Source organism: Crotalus tigris, unplaced genomic scaffold (genome assembly GCF_016545835.1).
Source record: "Crotalus tigris isolate CLP2741 ecotype Arizona unplaced genomic scaffold, ASM1654583v1 scf7180000024362.2655971311:6658466, whole genome shotgun sequence".
NCBI classification, from domain to species: Eukaryota; Metazoa; Chordata; class Lepidosauria; order Squamata; family Viperidae; genus Crotalus; species Crotalus tigris.
In genome coordinates this window covers 581,051-602,110 of record NW_024100530.1, presented here as the reverse complement: position 1 = coordinate 602,110, position 21,060 = coordinate 581,051, and the positions used below count along the sequence as shown (strand labels likewise).

Here is a 21,060-nt window from a genome sequence, read left to right as displayed (position 1 = left end):
GTGTAGCAGCTGGTCAGATAGAGGCATGTTCACTTGCCCATGAGTGAACTCTGTCACCGTCTGGGGTGTCTCACCTGGGCTGCTGAAAACGGAGAGGCCGAAAACCCATAGTTGGTGCCGATGGAACTGCCATAAATTGGCGACAACAAATGTATTTATTGAATAGGGTTATATTGGGAAACACCCAGCTAGGAAGGGAGGTCTCAAGCAGGCAATTAGCCTTGAATCCTTGCGCAGCTGCAAAAGACCCAGGACTGATCCCCACTTAAGCTCCCTAGAACCTAATCTATCTACTCCCAGGAGAAAACAAACAGTCTGAGAAGATTCCTGCACAATAGGCAGAAGATAATTAAAGTAGTTAGCCTGAACCGTACATGTATGGATATAGTTGCTTGCATCTAATAGCTTCTTCCACTAACTGGCTTGACGTTTAACAGGACAGAATAGAACGTAGCTCATGTTGTCCAATCCCAGAAGTCTAGAATATCACCATTGACTCCCTTTCATAGACAATAAAATTGCCCCCTTACCAATATGAACAGTAAAGCAGTTATCGCCCCTCAACAGTGTTGTGCAGGATAATCACACACATCTTTCCTAGCTATCTATCTGCTTTAATCTAAAATATAGAACTGATGGATGCCCTGGGTAAATCAAGCATTTTCTGTCTGCCAAAAGAAGTTTGCAAAAGCTTATTTTGTGCCATTACCATTTTTCAGTGTCTGGCTGTAAATCATGACAAGTACCAGCCCTATTCATCCCCTTTAAAAGTAACGCCTTGCCTTTGCATAATTATCCAGACCCCGTGGAGATCTCCGGGCACAGTAAATCTGTTCATTTAAAAGGTTTCACTTTAAGTATAGCACCGTCATAAATTGGGGGAGAACAAATTTATTTATTTAATAGGTTTATTCTGCTAACTGGCTTGATAACCGTCAAGACTTCTGCTGTTTTATTTGGCAGGGCTCCCGCTAATGGGCCTGATTTATTTCAGGGGTGAATATTTATGTAGGAAGGTTTAACTCCGTGTAAGACTGGTGGAAATTGGTGTGTGGCTATGATTTACTCTCATTATTAGCTGAGACCACTGAACTTCAGAAGACTTTCAGTGTCTCTGCTGCACGATGTCTGAAAAATCTGATTAAGTAATTTAACCAGGGCAGGAAGAAAAACTGGGAAGTATCAAATTGAGTCCATTTGGAGTCCGTTTCTCAAACTCCGCAACTTTAGAGGTGTGGACTTCCAACTCCCAGAATTCTCCAGCCCGCATGCCAAGTTTGAAAAACACTGGTTTAGAACATGGTTTTATCGAAAACTGAAAGTAAATGCCAGTTTTCAACAAAACTGCCATAAAATGTGGCCCCATGACTGCAGGACACGGCAAGGGCTGTAAACGCAGCCAGTTTGCTGAGCACCTGAAGTTCAAGTCACATAACCATGGGAGGGTTGCAACTGACAGAACTTCAAATCTAGGTCCTAAGTAGGTCCCAGGTAGGACCTTTGCAACTTCAGTCATAAGTCGAGGAACACCTGCAGCCCCAGAAGTCTATAGCCACATCTGCCACCATCCTGACTTTTATGGATCACTCCCTGTAGATCCCCCAATTGTTGGATAATGAAGCATACAGCTCATCTCGACAAACTGCTCGAAGTGACACTGAAAAAAGAGACTTATGACTGTTGTGGCATCCCCATGGTCCCGTGATCAACTGGCATGTGTTTGGGACGGGTGCAGTGTCCTGGGATCACGTGATCCCCTTCTCCAACTTCTCTGACAAGCAAAGTCAATGGGGAAGGCAGATTCACTTAACAATCGTGTTACTAATTTAACCACTGCAGCGATTTACTTAACAATTGTAGCAAGAAAGGTCATAATATGGAACAGAATTCACTTAACAACGGTCTCACTTAGCAACGGAAATGTTGGGCTGAATTGTAGTCGTTAAGTCAAGGATTATTTGTACAATTATTTGTACAGAAGGGATTTTGCTAATCTCTTTTCCCTTCATTTTCTAATTTCTCCTTCTTCCTTTCATCAATACCCAAAGCTGATGCCGTAGAGAACGGCAGACTAGATTACAAAGTAGTTTTTTTTTTTCCTTGTCTATCACATTCGTAAGGAACATCTAAAAATGTTTTGGAAGATGATGAACAAGGAAAAATTGATTTGGATTTATTTAGTTAAAGCGTTTTGCCCCGCACTTAAAATAGCACAATATTACATTTACATGGTGGAGAGAGTGTTGCGCGCACAATCTGTTTTTCTTTTCACAGCTCTGTGTGAGGATTCAAGTAGTCATGTACCACTGTGATTAGGCTGTGAAAAGCATTTTAGCCAACTAATTATATCAATGTAGTAATTATTTGCACAGATTTGCATACACTAAAACAATCGCAAGGACAAAACATATTTGTTTAAAGATGTATGCAAGTCACACCTAAAGATACCTCACGGGAGGTGTTCCTTCCTCTCCTAAATAAGGTGGAATATCTCCTGAAACAGATAATGCTCTGCAGTTTTTAGGAATACTTAAATTAAAATTGTTTTTTTTTTAAAAAAAAACTTTTCTTGTTTGTTTAATTGGGAGAAAATGTGAGTCACTTTTAAGGTCCCCACATGGCTAAATTCCTGGATACTTAGGATCGTGATGATCTTGATTATCATATTTCTCATTAACATCTACACAAACACACAGACACACACACATGCACTCCTGCAAAGAGTTTTTATCAATCCTGCCTCTGTGCAAAATAAGGCATTTCATTTTTGCAGCTGTCCCATATAATGGACAATTCCCAGTCTCCTTGCTTTTTGCAAATTGTTTTTTTTTAATAAGATTTTTATTCACTTATAACATAAAATACAAAAATACAAAAGCAAATAGTAAGGAACAATGGTAGGGGAAGGGGAAAAAGAAGTATAGAAAAGGGGTGGGGCAAGAAAAAAATGTTGACTTCTGACTCCCTCTGTTACAGTAGAATAAGGCATAAACATCAAATCTCAACTTTTTACATTTCTATAGTAGTATGAACTAGCCATTTCTATGTCAACAAATCAATCTAATCAGTAAAACCCAAACTCATAGTATGTAGTCTACAAAAGCTGATGGAATTAGCAGCTAAATTTACTATTGATAAAAGAAAAGAATATACTGGTAAATACTTTTGTTTCTAGTTGGAAACTGCTTCTGGACTTTGTGCTTGAGGTGGGGAAAAAATGATACTATGCTTTTTGCAGATTGTTTAAGACCTCATTTTTTCACTGATTGTTGGGGGTGGATGATACATGGGCTGCTCTTTGGATAGTTATTTTATTCTTTCTGTCTCTTCATTTGGGGAAGCATCTTGAGACCTTTAGATGTGGGTAAATCTGTGTCATAAATTAACACCCATACTTGATTGAACCCTGGGAAGACGTTAACATGGCAAAGGCTGACCACCATTCAAGAGAAGCGGTTCTATCTTAAAGAGTAACCAAAACCTCACAAGGGTGAATAGAAGTTGGCTACCATGCCACCATTATTTGTGATTGTCTATGGAGAGTCTAAATCATCCAGGTCATGGTTGTCCCAAAGATGCTTTTCCAAAAGGCAACTGGACTTTGTTGGAAACTGGACGCAAGAAACTCCAAGTGCCTTTTGGAAAAACATCTTTAGGATTATCTGTGGTTGAGTGGAGTAAGAGTCGCAACAGGGAGGAGTTGCTTCCAAGAGGCAGCAGAGCTTGGAATGTCTGATGGAAAAGCAAGACAGCAAAGGCGGACTCACCTTAGAAATTCATAGAGTGTATCTATAGTTAATGTAGATAGTTTCTTTAATCTGGCAAGATTCTGTCTGCAGGTGAACAAAAATAAAGAAACTACAGTACTTAGAAGTAACTCCTCATGGCATTCTTGGTTCTTTGAGTCTCTTTTCGTCACACTGTTCAATACAGGGTTTTAAAAATGACCTGCGTTGTTTGTAAAGTGGATTCTGGGTAATATTCAGGTAATGGGGTGATAATAAGAATCTTATCATTTTTCCATAAGCCCTGTCCTCCCTCTGCTTCCCCCCCCCCGCAATTTTAAATCTTATTTTGAATTCTCAAGGGTGTCAATTCTAAACCAGACAGGCCCAGCTGGTGGAAACTTACAAGTGGAAAGCTGCATTTTTTAGCAGCTTCAAAGTTATTTTTAGAAAACATCTTTAGTTTCCAATAAATTAAGTTTGAAAGGCAGTATCTTAACAAACTATGGGAAAGGATAAATAATGCACAGCATAGGAACAGTCCTCTAAAAATAATAGCCTCTCTCCAGCACCCCAAGTGAGACATTGTCACCTATGGCTGCTTTTATTTCTCAGTTCTTGTTGCTGTTTCATCCTTGGCTACAAATATTTTAGCATGCATTGTCCATTGTTTCAAATCTTGGTCTTGAATTGGTTTTATAATTGCCACCCATATGATCTGCCCAAACCTGTAATCCGTTAAATCTGTGCAAACAATTGCTCAAATATCATTCGAAGGGGCCAAGAGACACTGTGGCTGTGTTCTTACTTGTTCTCTCTCTTTTGTACACACAAACCCCATCTTCTTTCTCTCACTTTTTGACCCGGATTCAGAAAGCAAAACTGGAGGGTTGTGCAAATCCCAGGAAATGAAATAAAGCGAATAAAAAGGAAAAATTTGCCTGAGCAAAAAGGGATGCGTTTTAATTGCCTATTAATAGAGGGCTCAAAACGTTTTACAGTTGACAGGCTGGCCAATGAGGAAGGAGCACAGTGGCAGGTCTGTTTTAATCGAGAAGTAAAAGCAGGGTGCCACTTCTACCAGCCTGAAGCAACTATACCATTTTTGCTCTGTTCCTTTCTTTGGTACAAAGGTCCTTCTCTCCCTTCGTAGAAGCCCCTCAGTGGTCCTTGACACTTCGCAAGTGTCTCCTTCGACATTTCACTTCCCACACTAAAGCAGATGGTGTTGTCTCTGACGCTCAGCCAAGTCATGCCCAGTTTGTACAGGTGTACTTCTTTTTTTCCTTCCCTTTTCATGTTCAATTCTCAGAGACTGCTTGCATAAGGCCCTGCAGTTTTCTTGGCAAGATTTTTTTTTTCAAAAGTGGTTTGCTATTGCCTCCTTCCTAGGGCTGAGTAGAAAGTGACTGGCCTAATAATAATAATAATAATAATAATAATAATAATAATAATAACAATATTGGAAGGGACCTTGGAGGTAATTGTCCAACCCCTTGCTCAGGCAGGTAACCCTATACTGTTTTGGACAAATGGCTGTCCAGTTTCTTCTTAAAAACTTCTAGTGTTGGAGCACTCACCACTTCTGGAGGCAGGTTGTTCCACTGGTTAATTGTTCTAACCGTCAGGAAGTTTCTCCTTAGTTCTAGGTTGCTTCTCTCCTTGATCAGTTTTCACCCGTTGCTTCTTATCCTGCCTTCAGGCCCTTTGGGAATAGCTTGACTCTCTCTTCTTTGTGGCAGCCCCTGAGATATTGGAACACTGCTATCATGTCCCCCTTCGTCCTTCTCTTCATTAAATTAGACATACTCAATTCCAGCAGCCTTTCCTTGTATGTTTTAGCCTCCAGTCCCCTAATCATCTTTGTTGCTCTTCTCTGTACTCTTTCTAGAGTCTCAACATCTTTTTTACATCGTGGTGACCAAAACTGGTGTAATGAAGACTCAATCATCCAAGACCAAAGGTGTATAAAGATTGAATTATGACAACTGGGTCAATCTTTGTTGACCAGCCCAAGGTCACCTAGTTGGCTTTGTGCCTAAGATGGGACTAGAACTCTCAGTCTCGTGGTTTCAAGCCTGATGCCTTAAATGCTACACCATACTGTCTTTATAGATTAGGAGTGTCAAATTGCTGGCCCGTGGGCCGGACATGTCAGGTGGAAGCTGTGCCCACCCCATTGCCGGCAATGGCAAAACCGGCCCGATACATTGCGTGACGTCATGTGACATCGCGAGTTTGACACCCCTGCTATAGGTCTACTAACTATAGGTTTGGGTTTGAGCTAAATAACATCATAATTCCATTTTATACCCAGGGTTTACTTATATACTTATATACTGAAATAAGACTAGACGTGCTTATCCTTCAACATCTCCAGATGTTTGCTGCTTTATTTACCAAGTGTAAATAGCAATGTTTCCTTATCTGTGGTGTAATCCCATCTTCCACAAATAATTCTAAAGAGTTTAGTGGGATGGTCTGCATAGTCAGTATGTTTGGTTTTGTAGGCATTCATACAGAATATAAAGTAATGTATTATAGTAGTGAACTATTTTGGACTCTGGAGAGACCCAAGTTTCAGTTCCCTCGACTAGAGCCAATCTGAAAGCTGAAACTACTACATAGGATTTTTGTTGGGGTATGAAATTAGGGTGAGACCTCTCCAGACACCACTTTGAGTTCTCCCAGGAAAGTTGGGATTAAATGATATAATGATATAAATGTTATAGAGAGCTGAACATGCTGTGTTTTTTAAATATAGTCCAGGCTGATGAGCACAATTGTGTTCTACTCATGAATTCTCATCAATATGCATTGCTTCAAACATAGATGCCTGTTCAGTGGGAGATTCTTTGACTGAATTTCAAATACAGAATAGCCTAACTAAGATGGCTCATTAAGGAGCTCGTGGCTGTGTAAGATTTTGTGAACTGCAGCACACTCTAGTGATACTAAGAAATTACAAAATAAAAGTAGGCAGGGCGAGTTTTTTTTTCTCAACAACCGGCATGTTGAAATTACGATGAGCTTGCGTTGTGTAAATGAAAGCAATATTCTGGATTGCAGTGGTTTAAAATATTGGATACACCTTGGCAGGTAAAAGAACCATGTGTGTCCTACCTGCAACCATCCAAAGAAGAGAATCCAGCTTCTCCCCAGGTGTTTGTGCTGGTTCCAACCTGAACAAGGCTTGAAAGCAGATCTTAAAGGTTATGTGATCTTGACAATTGCTGAAAGGTTAAATGTCTGTAATATTCAGAGTAGAATAGAAAAGATGATGACGTAGAAGAAATCTGTTTGGAAGCTGCAAAACTGAAGTTGATGAATTATACTAGTCGGCTTGCAAATTTGGGCACCATTTGTAGTCTCTGCAGATGCAGATTTGAGAAACATTCCTAGATTTCAATTACATATAGACTCAGGGCAGAAATGAAAATGAGAATGGGTAGCCTGATTGAACCACTGCCAAATGGGTATGGCTAAATAAGCTTGATTTATGTTGAGTGCAGAGGCTTTGGTCCAGATTGATTCCATGTGGTGGTATTAAAACCTACGGATGAAATCCTTACCACATCTCAGGTTACTTTGGCTGCTTCTTTCCAACATTGGAGACATGACGGTTCAGTGGTTAAAGATGCTGAGTTTGTCCACTGGAACAGCTGGGGGTTCGAGATCCAAGTGCTGCATGATGGAGAAAAATGAGCACTGTTCCCAAGAAATGATTGACAGGGAAGCCTTTAGCTTTAGCTTTCTGTTCAACAGTTCTCTATCTCCATGGCATCCTTACTCTTCTTCCTAGGGCTAAGAAAGAGGGATTGGCTTAAGGTTACCCAGCTGGTTTTGTGCCTAAGGTGGGACTAGAACTCATGGTCTCCCACTCCTAGTTCAGCATTTTACCTATTGAACTAAACTGGCTGTCTTTTATAGCCTTAGAGATTCTAAATCTATTCTTCCTCTTCTTCTTTTTTTTTTTTCCCATGGATGCCAGATTATGCGACCAATAATGGGAACAGCTTTGTGGTGCTTAGGCAAATACAGCAAAACGTTTTGCCCTCATGCCAATCATTTATTTAAATGCAGGGCGTATTTTTTTCGACTCGCAGAGAATTTTGCAGATGGGAGAACACTTTTAGCTCCCAGAAAACTATTGTTCCGAAGGTCTGCGCATTCCGTTCAAATCCACGGCGTTTCATTCATCCTTAATATCTCCCCAGGGTTGGGAGAAAGCACTCTGTGGCTCTTTTGTCCTCCTGATTTTTCATGCAATATGATTAGATAAGAGGTTTTGTTTTGGTGTTTTCTTTCTTTCTTTCTTTCTCTTTTTTTTTTACTAGTACACTACTGACTCTTACACACACAGAGTTTTAGCCCCATTGTTCAAGGACTAGAGTCACTACGGAGAAAGCCCAAATTCTGCCAGGTTTCACAATGTGCAAGAGTCCTCCAAGGTTTGCAGCGACGTTTTGCTTCTCTTTCATTGCAATTCCCCTTGTCATTTTGCTCTGCTGCCGGTACAGTAACTCTATTCTCTTGCCTGCATTATTCGTCTCTTCCCTGTTTGTATTCCCTGTAATCCATTTGGTTGCTCTTGAGGTTGCCATGAGAATCTTGAATTGAAAGGAATCACTTAAGTTGTGCCAAGGAGACTCTTGAACCTGCTGGCAACTCAAGAACCAGGCTTGCCATCCTGCTAGCCGAAGGATGCTTGTGTGTATGTTGCTCTTTAGTGAAGGTTATAATTTGTTGCTTTCATGATGATCTGTCTGCAGTGCTTGTACTCCACATTATCTCCTCTCCCTTGTGGATTTTCTACAAAGCATGACGGGAATGTTAGCCTGGAAAAGGAAACTAATTCATACTGGCCGTTGATGCTTGCCTGGTGTGCCTGGCGAAGTGCATCACACACACACACACACACACACACACACACAGCCGCAAGCAAAGGGAGACATCTACTGTCTGAACAGATAGCAAAGGAACTGCTTATTTATTTGTGTCTTTGCAATGTTTCAGCCTGCCAGCTTGGTATAAAACATTTCTGTTGAGAAACTTGTCACCAGTAATCCCACATGAGCAAGTATGAACAGGGTAAAAGGATCTCTGAGATTAATTCTACGAGAGAAGGCAGATTTTTTTTTTAAACCACTTTTTTACCTAAAGAATAGTCACAGAGAAAAGCTTGGCACTAGTTTATCACTGAAGGATTAGCCTTCTGCAGGCAGGGAGTTTTTCATAATGCAGTGAAAGGTGTAAACTTGTCTGCAGTCTGAATCGGTACCAGCACTTGTAAGTCTTGTAAGACATTTTTAATAAAGCATTCAGGCTGTGGTATCAGAAGTAGCCAGGCAATCACAGTATTTATTGATATGCTTTTTAAATCTGTTTTCTATACTCACTGGAACATTGAATCTGGGTTGTAAGTATCCCCACAGAGGTCTATCACAGTGGTTCTCAACCTGTGGGTCGGGACCCCATTTGGGGTCGAACGGCCATTTCATGGGGGTCGCCAAACAAGGCTGTCCGCCATTTTTTTTCTCCCTTTTCTTTGGCCACGCCCCTGGCACCCGGTGATGTATAAGTGGTTGGGGGTCACCACAACATGGGGAACTGTATTATGGGGTCGTGACATTAGAAAGGTTGAGAACCACTGGCCTATCATAACTTCAAACAGTCACTAAGTGACCAGTTGTTCCTGTACTGTTGAGTTCAGCAGTACTTACTCTTAAGAAAGGCCCAAACTACTCAATGAAGGAAGGTGAATACTTTCAGATCCTACATGAAACATGGCCAAATAGGAGAGAGTGAAATTTAAGACGTAGGAAAAGAGGGTGGTCACCAATGAACTGGGTTCCCCGCATTGGTCATTCCTGACATCTACCCAACTAATTTTTCAGCTAGCAAGCTTGGATACTCAAAAGTGAAGTTCATTCAGAAAAAAAAAAATGCCGGGGACAGAGAGAGGGAGACAGAGGAATATTTTTATAATTGCAATGGACCAAACTCATTATTTGAATAATTGTGGATCTGCTATTGGCCTGCCTTAGTATTTGAAGTACATTACAGGCCATTAGTATAACTATATCTGCAGTATTCTAAATTGTGTCAGATACGTTATAAGGCTGCCTTTAATGTTTCCACAAGAGAGCGCTATTTGTGTGATAAAAATGATGTCTGAGACATTGTGTCTTCTTTTTCTGCAACAGCTTTTCCAGTGTGATTTGGCTTTCCTCTTTCTATTTCTTTCCTTCCTTCCTTCCTTCCTTCCTTCCTTCCTTCCTTCCTTCCTTCCTTCCTTCCTTCCTTCCTTCCTCTTTCTTTCTTTCTTTCTTTCTTTTTCCTTCTTTCTTTCTTTATCCTTCTTTCCTTCCGTTTTCCTTCCTTCCCTCCCTAGGAAACTGTCAGAAAAAAGAGACAGGAGCCTTCAGACTGTCGCTTAACTTATTCTGTATAGGTTAGAGAAAGAAACCTAAAAAGGACCCTAACCCTAATGAATCTAGCAGTTAAAGGGGGGGCAGAAAGTTTATACTTTCAGACTATTAATATAGCCTTACAAGCGATCCAACCGGTCAGTCCTAGAGGAGATCAACCCCGACTGCTCTTTAGAAGGCCAGATCCTGAAGTTGAAACTCAAGTACTTTGGCCAGCTAATGAGAAGGAAGGACTCACTGGAGAAGAGCCTGATGCTGGGAAAGATGGAGGGCAAGAGAAGAAGGGGACGACAGAGGATGAGGTGGCTGGAGGAGTCACTGAAGCAAAGGCGTGAGCTTAAATGGAGTCCAGAAGATGGTAGAGGACAGGAAGGCCTGGAGGAACGTTGTCCATGGGGTCATGATGGGTCAGACACGACTTCGCAACTAACAACAACAATAAAGTAGGTTTTGTTCATCTGGTCTGGTTTCCTGTTTGGTTCACCCAAAACAATACAAAAAAAAAAAAAAACAACAACCAAGAGTCCACAACTACAGCTGTAGTTCATAAAAAATGTATCGCATAAAAATGTATCTCCAGTGTATCTCAAAGGCAGACATTTGCAGCCCTGAACATACCCTCAGGCAAAAGAGAGGATCATTCTCCACGGATTTGTCCACGATGACATCAAGAATTACACTCAAAGAGGCCAGCTGCTGGAGACATGGAGGCAGAGTGAGGGAAGGGAACATCTGCCCCTCCCCAAAATCCATGAATATCTTGAATTTAATAAAATAAGTATGTCTGAAAGGGTGCAGGTGGTTGTAGGGATGCGTGTGCGTACGTGTGTGTGTGTGTGTGTGTGTGTGTGTGAGAGAGAGAGAGAGAGAGAGAGAGAGAGAGAGAGAGAGAGAGACAGGCAGGCAGAGAGGCAGGCAGGCAATCACGGCTGCAAGGAGCTTTGTTGGTTGCATCAGATTCTGTGTGTATATATATTTGTGTGTGTGAGAGAGAGAGACAGACAGACAAATAGAGGGGGGGGGGGAAGATTTCAGGTTGCACTGACTTCAATTCCAGCCAGAGTCAACCAGGATCCAAGCTGTCATTCCACCTTGGCCAGTTACAACCTAGGGACCTTTCAGATGGTTTATAGTGGGTTCTTTTCTTGCAATTCCCCATTTGCCCTCAAGACAGTGGAGAGTCTTCTGGCCCTGCACGGACCATCTGAGGGGCAACATCTTTTTTTAAAGCAGGGAGTGCTTTCTCCTCCTCCTCTTCCCGGCTGGTCACATGAACCCGGGTCGGAATGTGTTTACTCGCCGGCCTGTACCGTCACGCGAAGCCGGATAAAGGTCCTCGCACCCGTGATTGTCGGGGTCGCGAGAGCCGGGATGAACGTTACACATTCACAGAGTTGTCGGGTGCCATCACCCCTCGCCTCCTCCTCCTCCTCCTCCCCCGCGGATGACATTAGGAGCCGCTTGGGCGCCGGGCGCCTGCGCTTTCGGGAGAGCGGCGGACCCAGAAGGCGCGGCTGGGCAGCTGGCTTGCCACCCGCCTCCGCCCACCTTTCCGCCTGGAAGGGGAGCCCCAATTAATCGCCCCCTCCCCACCCACATCCTGCAGAAGCCCTGCCGGCCAGGAAGGGGTTAAAGGCCCGGGAACGCTCGGCGGTCCAGCAAGGCAGAGTCCGCCCCTGGCGCTCGCTTCTCGGTCCGTCGCCGCCGCCGCCGCCTCTTTCCAGGTCTCCGGCCACCGCGGCCTCGCCGGCGCCGGGATCTGCACGGGCCCCGGCCCGAGGTAGGGAGCGGGGAAAGCCAAGCGCGGTCCCGGGCGGCGGGGCGAGGGGAGGCGGCTGGGGAAACGGAGGCCGGCCTTGCAGGCTTGCCGGAAAGGGAAAGAAAGGAAGGAGGTGGCTTCCCACCCCACCCACTCCTCTCCGACCTGCAGAGGAGTCTTGAATTCCAAGGCGCTAGTCCTCGCTTTAAAGGGTGACTTCGCCAAACTGCCCTTGGGGAGCTGGGCGACCATTCCCACGTTCCCTTGTCGTTGGCCAGGGTAGTTAAGGCTCCGGGGAAGGCCTCGAAATGATGCATTCTGTTTTTCTTTTTAAAAATCTTTTATCTTGGATGTTTGGGGCTTTTTTTTTTTTTTTTTCCCTTACTAGAAATACTCTTTCCGTAGTTGATTTGGCGCTTCTGAGACCTGCTACTCATAACAGAAAAACCCAGAATACTCTGGGCACAAAGGGAAAGGGAAAGAGAGAGGAAAAGGAGTGAAGGAAGGAAGGAGAGACATTTTACTGTTTAGACAGTATCATTTTGGTATTCAAGCACTACACAGATCATAGATACAAACATCTAAATACTATTAAGACACTTGTGTCTGATTGTTTATAACCTTCAGTTGGGCGAAATAGTGCATCGTAGGGCAACAATTTTTAATAATATAATAATAATGATAAAGTTGGAAGGGACCTTGGAGGTCATCTAGTCCAACCCCCTGCTCAGGCAGGAAACAATATACCATTTCGGACAAATGGCTGTCCAGTCTGTTCTTAAAAACTTCCAATGTTGGAGCATTCACCGCTTCTGGAGGCAGGTTGTTCCACTGGTTAATTGTTCTAACTGTCAGGAAGTTTCTCCTTAGTTCTAGGTTGCTTCTCTCTTTGGTTAGTTTCCACCCATTGCTTCTTGTCTTGCCTTCAGGGGCTTTGGAGAACAGCTTGACTCCCTCTTCTTTGGGGCAGCCCCTGAGATATTAGAACATTACTATCATGTCCCCCCTCGTCCTTCTCTTCGTTAAACTAGACCTACCCAATTCCAGCAACCGTTCCTTATATGTTTTAGCCTCCAGTCCCCTAATCATCTTTGTTGCTCTTCTCTTTTCAGTCAACATACCTCAAATAGTTTAACTTATGGGATGCATGCAAAATCTGGACATAACTCCTGTGGGATTGAAGTTTGACAAAGTTGTGTCTGCTTCCTTGTTGCTGCACTGCTTGCAGTAAGCCACAGTCTTGTGATTTTCATTTCCAAGATTCCCTACCAGCTTCCTATTAAGAAAGTCAGTGGGGAAGCCAGCTGGAAGTTAGAAGTCACTTCCCTTGATTATTCTGTTTCTCTGTTTAGGCAATGAAATATCTCTGAAATGATGACCCAACAGGTAAAATGGGTTGTTTAGTGATAATTAAGTGTCTGTATGTGTGCATGTGTGTGCATGCGCACATTGTCTCTGTGTGTGAATTACATGTACAGATATAAACAAGCAGCGCTAAGCTCTGTGTGTGTGAGAGAGAAAAGAGAGCTGAATTAAGGTTCTTTTACAACTGTTTCAGCTCCAAAGAAGTCACCATGCCTGTCAACGTCAGAGAGGTGATGCAGCTCCTGTGTCATGTTTCTGAAGAGCGACAAATGAAAGCTGCCTTCAAGCACTCCGGCCGAGGGGCTCTGGTGGTGGGAGCAACGGCTTTCTTCGGAGGTTTGGTGGCAGGCCCACCTGGCATTGCTGTCGGTAAATTAATGCTTCAGATATATGTGTATAAGTGCATCCAAAAGCTTGGATCCACCAAAGTGTAGCTTTTAATGCGATGGGAGGGGCGAGGTACTGAAGATGAGGAAGTAGCCATTGATTAATTACATAAATGAATGCATGTATATACAGTTTAAATTGAACCCCCTTTCCAAAGTCAAATCGATTTTTTTTACAGTTCAGGATAGGATAGGATAGGATAATAGTAATAATAATAATAATAATAATAATAATAATGCAAAGAAGCTGAAGAAACAGTGGACCACCTGGTAAGCTGTTGCAAGAAGATTGCACAGACTGACTACAAGCAGCGGCATGACAAAGTAGCAACAATGGTGCATTGGAAGATCTGCAAAAAATATCATTTGCCTGTAAGCAAAAACTGGTGGGATCATAAAATAGAGAAAGTCATAGAAAATGATAAAATTAAACTGCTCTGGGACTTCAGAATTCAAACAGACAAGCACCTGCAACATAACACCCCAGACTTAACAATTGTCGATAAGAAAGACAAAAAAGTCTGGATAGTGGACGTGGCAGTGCCTGGAGATAGCAGAATAGAAGAGAAAGAACTGGAGAAGATAACAAAATACAAAGACCTACAAATAGAAATAGAAAGACTGTGGCAAAAGCAAGCAAGGGTAGTACCAATAGTAATAGGCTCCTTGGGTGCAATCCCAAAACAACTGGAGCACTACTTGAACACCATTGGCATTGACAAATTCGCTATTAGTCAATTGCAAAAGGCGGCCTTACAAGGAACTGCTTCTATCCTGCGACGATACCTGTCATACCATCAAACATTCACATCTGCCTATCCCAGGTCCTGGGTAAGGACTCGATAGGTAGACAAAATGCCAAATCCAGTCTGAACATCTGGCTGACTGTGTGATGATCCATAATAATAATAATAATAATAATAATAATAATAATAATAATAATAATAATAATAATAATAAAGTTGGAAGGGATCTTGGAGGTCATCTAGTCCAACCCCCTGCTCAGGCAGGAAACCCTACACCATTTCGGAGAGATGGCTGTCCATTTTCTTCTTAAAAACTTCCAGTGTTGGAGCATTCACCACTTCTGGAGGATAGGATAGGATAGGATAGGATAACCTTTATTGTCATTTTTTCCTGTGAGCACACTGGCCCACATTAAAAATGAAATTGTGCTGCCTGCTTTCTAAAGAAGGGAAAATGTTTTCCCGAAAATAAGACTGGGTCTTATATTAATTTTTGCTGCAAAAGATGTGTTAGGGCTTATTTTCCAGTTAAGTCTTATTTTCAGGGAAATATGGTACTAAATCGTCCATCTGGGCAGAGTCATTGTAAAGGATATAAAGTAAAACAATAATCCAAATATTAATATGAGTGATATAGATGGTATAAAATATAGAATTTAAATGTATAAAAGGCTATGGATCAACTTATTATTTGAAGTATTAAAAAGTATAAAAGATATATTAATATACTAAATAAGGATTACTTGATCTTGGCAATTATGCTGACTGGAGAATCCTGGGAGTTGAAGTTCACAATCTTCCAATTTGCTGCAGTTGTGAAAACCACATTGAACACTGTTCTAAATAGATATATAATAGGACAATGTCACTTAAAAATATCCCAGATCCCTTGTCTGTATCAGAAACCATGCCGCTTCCATCTGCAAATATTCCAGTGATTTTTATCATTCAATGATGGTTTGCCAGATAGTTGAAAGATGGTCTGTCCGTTCTGTTTTTCTAGGAGGTGCCGTTGGTGGCTTGCTTGGGGCCTGGATGACCTCTGGGCAGTTCAAGCCCATTCCTCAGATTATCCTGGAACTGCCCCCTGTGGAGCAGCAGCGGCTTTACACAAATGTCTGTGCCATTATTCAGAATCTGGACTGGACCGACCTAGCCCAGCTCACAGCCTTGGTCATGTCCAATGGCGCCCTTCAAGAGAAATTGCTTGGAGTTCTGACAAACTATATCACTACAGAGCTCAAAGGGGAAATCCAGTATGGAAACTAGACTCGGATGTGTCTTGAAGGGGGCCGAGTGCCCTTGGTTCCCTTCTGGCACTTTTGTCTGGCATTTTAGATTTCTTAAGAATAGGAATAACAAGATGGCAACTGTGCATTTTTACCCAAAATAATCTGAACAAGGCAAGCTTTGGTTTGCCCATGCTGTGGGTTTGTTTTTTGGTTTTTGGCATAATTAGTCTCTGTTTCAATAGCTAAGGTTGGATCGGTTTGAGCCTCAATGTTTACCGTATTTATTTAAACATCTATTTATGCCACCCCCAAATCCCACAGTGGTATTTGGAGTGCCTTGCTGAGTAAGTACCTCTTGATTCATCTGACCTTCTAAGCAGCAGCCTCTGTAACATTGACTCCATCAAAGAAAGTGCCCCCATTGCATCCTTGCATTGTAGTCAAGGAGATAGGTCATGGCGTTTGCACTATGATGATGTCACCATTTGCTGCTCTTTGATGTGCATCATTCTAGATGAATACACTGAACAGGTGTTGTCAGCCTTTCCTGCCCAGTTGCAGGCGTTGGATCTGTGATCAATTGTCCTATTCAAATATGTTCTCTGGCTGAAGACAGACAGGCTGGTGGTTGACATATAACGGTTCACTGCGGTTGAACTATGTGGTGTCCTCTTGGCCACGTTAGAATGATCAACATCAAATCCCTTTGGAATTTCTCAGAGGTATGTGCTTCTTCTCCTTCTGCCTTAATGTTGAGATGGTACAGGAGTGAAAAGTTGAAATCGTTCCGAGCCAAAAATGTAGCAGATGTTTCATCTTAGGTATTTCTCCCGAAGATAAGTGCAAATAAAGCTGAATTTTAATGTGTGAACGGCCAAGTTTGTATTCCCATTATTCCCCTTCCTTTAGAGATGCTAAACTGGCCTTCCTGAATTCACGCTGCCTTCAGTTGAGAACGTTCAATGGGAAGAGACCAGGAAGAAAGATTTGGGAGTAACAAAGAATATTAAAAGTCCAACATCCAGGTTTTAGAGTTTGGGGTTGTTGTTTTTTAACAAGTGAAAATACAGGTAGTCCTCAACCGATGTAAAACAGTTCATTTAGTGACCATTCCAAGTTACGACCGCCCTGAAAAAGTGACTTATCACCATTTTCCCCCACATCCATTGCAGCATCCCCGTGGTCATGTGATCAAAATTCAGATGCTTGGCAACGGACTCATATTTATGACAGTTGCAGTGTCCTAGGTCACGTGATCCCCTTTTGCAACTTTCCAACAAGCAATTAATTAGTTGGAAACTAATGGAGAAGCAACCTAGAACTAAGGAGAAAATTACTGACAGTGAGAACAATTAACTAGTGGAACAACCTGCCTCCAGAAGCGGTGAATGCTCCAACACTGGAAGCTTTTAAGAAGAGACTGGACAGCCATTTGTCTGAAATGGTATAGGGTTTCCTGCCTGAGTAGGGGGTTGGACTAGATGACCTTCAAGATCCCTTCCCACATTATTATTATTAAAGTCAATGAGGAGAAGCCAAATGCGTTTCACTGTGGCAAGAAAGGTCGTAAGATGGCAAGGCTCACTTAACAACTGTTTCACTTAGCAACAGACATTTTGGGCTCAACTGTGGTCATAGGTTAAGGACCACCTGTAATAGAAATCGAGGAATGAAAAACTTGCCTTCGCAGTGCTTATCTCATAATAAGCATGGGGAGACATCTTCTGAAAGACAGATATGATGGGACAAGGTAATCTTTGAAAAGTGACTAAGAGAACCCTAAGTGAGGTGGCAGCCTTGCAGATAAATTGGGAACCGGGGAATTCCTGTAAAAGGCTGCTTTGAAGAGGACTTCAAGGCTGCAAACTAAGGGAGCATGGTAGCAATTTGCACAATCAAGACTTTGCAATAGTGGCGGATATCTGCAGCTCGGGGTTAAGATGAGGGTGAAGGTTCATTCTCCGAGCTTGTGGGTTGGTTTCTGAATGTTTCGTTACCAAGCTAAGCAATATCTTCAGCAGACTTTAGGGCCCATATGTCAAACCCGTGGCCCACGGCCCACTTGCGGCTCGCACAGGCCCCACCCACCCCAGCACCGCAAAGGTAGAAAACTCATGATACGCAATGCGATTGGGCTTGACACCCTGGTTTAGGGGATGTCTTTGTGTCAGTGTTCTTTTGTTTATAAGGACTTCAGGTGTGGGTGTGTCAAGTAAGAGTCTTGTGTTGGGTCAGGTATGAATCATCGGTGAGAGGCTTTTGATGGATCTTGTGATGGGGAGGTTACATCAGCTTACATCCCCTGAACTCTGCTGAAGATGTTACCCAGCCTGGTAACAAGGCATTCAGAAATCAACCCACAAGCTCTGGAGATCAAAACCTTCACCCTCACAATCAATTCTCTTTGTACAATGGAGAGCAAGCATTGCACCAAGTTAATAATTGTGTATCTTTATCTTATTTAGAGACCATTGTACCAGGAGATAAGTTGTAAGTCTGCATTGAGTGGGTGAGTGGCCTTGGAAACTTCTTAAGGATCAGTCTTTCAACAGAGTAATTAAATTTACATGTAGACTTTTTGAATCTGCTCTTTTGATACATATCTTTATTTGCTGACATATTGTTGGTTTTCCTGGACCTCTTTATCTGCTTTGGCGTAACCTTTGGTTGTTTGTGTTTGGAGTACACAGAGCAGCAGTTATTACTGTAACATATTTATTGCAGCAGATAAAAGCCAACAAAGTCTATGTTTCTGATTATTTTCCATTGTATTGTCAATGTTTCTTAATTTAGGGAGGGAACAACAAAACCTTAATCCATGTGTTGATTTTACAACTTTTCTTCTGGGTTAAACTCAGTGAGTTAAATTTGACTTTGTTCTGAATAAACATTCTTCAGGGTAGGAGAAATCGAAGAATGAATGCTATCACTTCCAGATTCTTTTATTTCTCTTAAGGATTGTGAATAATCTTAAGTGTTTCTTGGATATAGTTTGTGAGGGTTGGGAGAGTACTTGGCAAGTAAGAGACAGAGCAGCATTTAGCAATAGCAATTAGTCTTATATACCGCTTCGTGGTGTTTTACAACACACACTGAGCAGTTTACAGAGTTAGCATCTAGCCCCCAACAATCTGGGTCCTCATTTTACTGACCTTGGAAGGACAGAAGGCTGGGTCAACCTTAAGCTAGTCAGGATTGAACTCTGGGCTGTGAGCAGAACTAGCCTGCAATACTGCATTCTAACCACTGTGCCACCATAGTAAGTAGGCTGGCCAATTCTAGTCTGAAATCTCCTTACTCCCTAGATTTCATTTCTCCAATATTCCTTTCTCTTTTATTTTTTATTTATTCCTTGCAGGCTTCTATGGAAAGGGTCAAGCTGCTCAGAATTCTAAATGGCTTTTTTTGCACAGGTTTTTGGAAATCTGGCCAAAGCACAAATGTGTTCCAAAGGCTAAGGTCTGCCAACCATGTTAGGAAACCAACAACAACAATCCATGTGAAATTGTACCTTCACAGCAAGCCAAATAGGAATGTAGATCGCTTTGAAGTGAACTTCCCCACTAGAGTGAGACAGATCAACTTTTGATTTAAATTATGAATGTTATGCAAATATTGCACACACCTCCTTCTCTTCCTCTTCCTCCTCATCTTGGTCATAGGTTAGACAAGAGGAACTTTTTACAACTGGTAGATCCCCAATATGTTGCGGTTCATCAGGTTCCTGCCACAACCTGCCTAGTTTTCTAAAAAGTATTTTTTATGAATAGATGTACTTAGGGCTGCTCAACCCAACAGGAAAGTGTTGAAGTAGTCCACATATCCTAGTTCCTATTCTAGCATTCTGTTCCACTGTTCTCAATCCTTCCATAGTTGTCATGTTGAGAACAAATTTAGGCTCAACCAAGCATACACTGCCTTCGCTCTTAGAGAAGGATAGGTGAACAGACCAACTGATCATTTTCAGCAATTATATAGTACCCCATAAACATCTGAGGATAATAAACAGCACCCTCATTTGCTCGCCTTCTGCTAGATTGTTATTTGTGTTTGGTCAAGGCCATATGTCTGTCATGCTCCCAAACTTCCAAATGTCATCTTATCTAAAGATAGGCAATTATAGTTACACAACTTTAAGCTATCGAACGTCTGGGCTGCCAAGCCAGGAACCTGGGGCTTTAGGTGGGACAGAGCGAAGCTGAACCTTTCATTGGCAGAATGGGGGGGATGCTTCTGTCTGCTTCATTGGATGCCCCAGTAACCTCCAACCTCTCCTCACATTTATTAATTTGGCTACTTAGTTTATGAAAAAGAACCACGTCTTCCAACTTCGCTTTTTCCAAAGGTTTGTTTGGATTGTGGCTTTCAGACACGCCAATTGGTGATAACAAGATGCAGTGATGGGCAGAGTGCTCACTGAATTGAACTTAGTGTAATGGCTAATAAGATGCACAAGAGGGCTCTTTAGATTTGTTAACAGCAGCAGCAGCAGTTTAGCCCAAATATGTAAGCCATTGATGAAAAACTTAATGAAACTTAGACTGAGATACAAGAGGAACCTTTAAGGCAGTGGAATGCAACTGGCCACTTCTGGCCAATCTATGGATTATCACTAGTTTTCTCACCCAGATCTTTTAGGAATGAGAAAACAGGATAGTCCTCGACTTACAAACCACAGTTGAGACCAGAACGCCCATGGCCAAGCAAGGTGACTGTTAAGTGAATAATGCCTGATTTTATGACCTTAAATGAATCAGCACAGTTGTTAAGCAACCCAGCTTTCTCCATTGACTTTCCTTGCCAGAAGTTAGCTGGGAACCTCATAAATGGCAATCCTGTGATCTTGTGATGCGGCAATCGTCATAAATACACACCGGTTGCCAAGTGCCTGAATCATGATCACATGACTGCAGGGATACTGCGATGGTCGTAAGTGCGAGGACGACTTGTAAGTCACTTTTTTCAGCGCTGTTGTGATTTTGAACAGTCGCTCAACTAATACTGGTTAAGTTGAGGACGTACCTGTACCCTAATCTGTTTTTGTGAAAAATGCACCAGTGCCTAAATGTCACAGTCTTCCTTGTGAGGCAGCGTAGCACAAGCAATTCAAAACCATGATTCAGTTGGACAGCTGGGCAGCTGATCTTCTGCAGGTCCATAAAATCAAATCTACCATTTTTGAAAGAAGAATTGTGGAGAGACAGTCAAGACGACAAGCTGTTTGGGGATGGGGCAGCTCTGCCATTCTGTCTTAAATTAAAGACCATAATTATTTTTTTTTTTTAAAAAAATATTTCTTTAAAGTTAATTACCGGTTATCTTTCACCAGTCACGAAATTACTTCCGCACATCTTTAACCCAATTGCTAAATTAATTCATTTTTGGTTTTGCTGAATACATTCAAATCGTTTAAACC

At 42.2% G+C, this 21,060-nt stretch overlaps 1 protein-coding gene across 1 annotated transcript; it reads left to right on the top strand.

The window, feature by feature from the left end:
- The first annotated feature begins 11,488 nt into the window (after window positions 1-11,488).
- Window positions 11,489-16,522, top strand: CUNH19orf12 (chromosome unknown C19orf12 homolog). Its single transcript, XM_039327488.1, has 3 exons — window positions 11,489-11,936; window positions 13,474-13,649; window positions 15,416-16,522. Exons 2-3 carry the CDS (start codon window positions 13,490-13,492, stop codon window positions 15,679-15,681), a joined length of 426 nt encoding a protein of 141 aa, XP_039183422.1. The 5' UTR covers window positions 11,489-11,936; window positions 13,474-13,489; the 3' UTR covers window positions 15,682-16,522.
- The last annotated feature ends 4,538 nt before the right edge of the window (window positions 16,523-21,060 follow it).

Bases quoted from the DNA above. Each gene is read 5' to 3' on its own strand.
- CUNH19orf12 (XM_039327488.1), top strand. From the start codon at position 13,490: ATGCCTGTCAACGTCAGAGAGGTGATGCAGCTCCTGTGTCATGTTTCT. The intron at 13,650-15,415 runs GTAAATTAATGC...CTGTTTTTCTAG, and splicing joins CCCACCTGGCATTGCTGTCG to GAGGTGCCGTTGGTGGCTTG.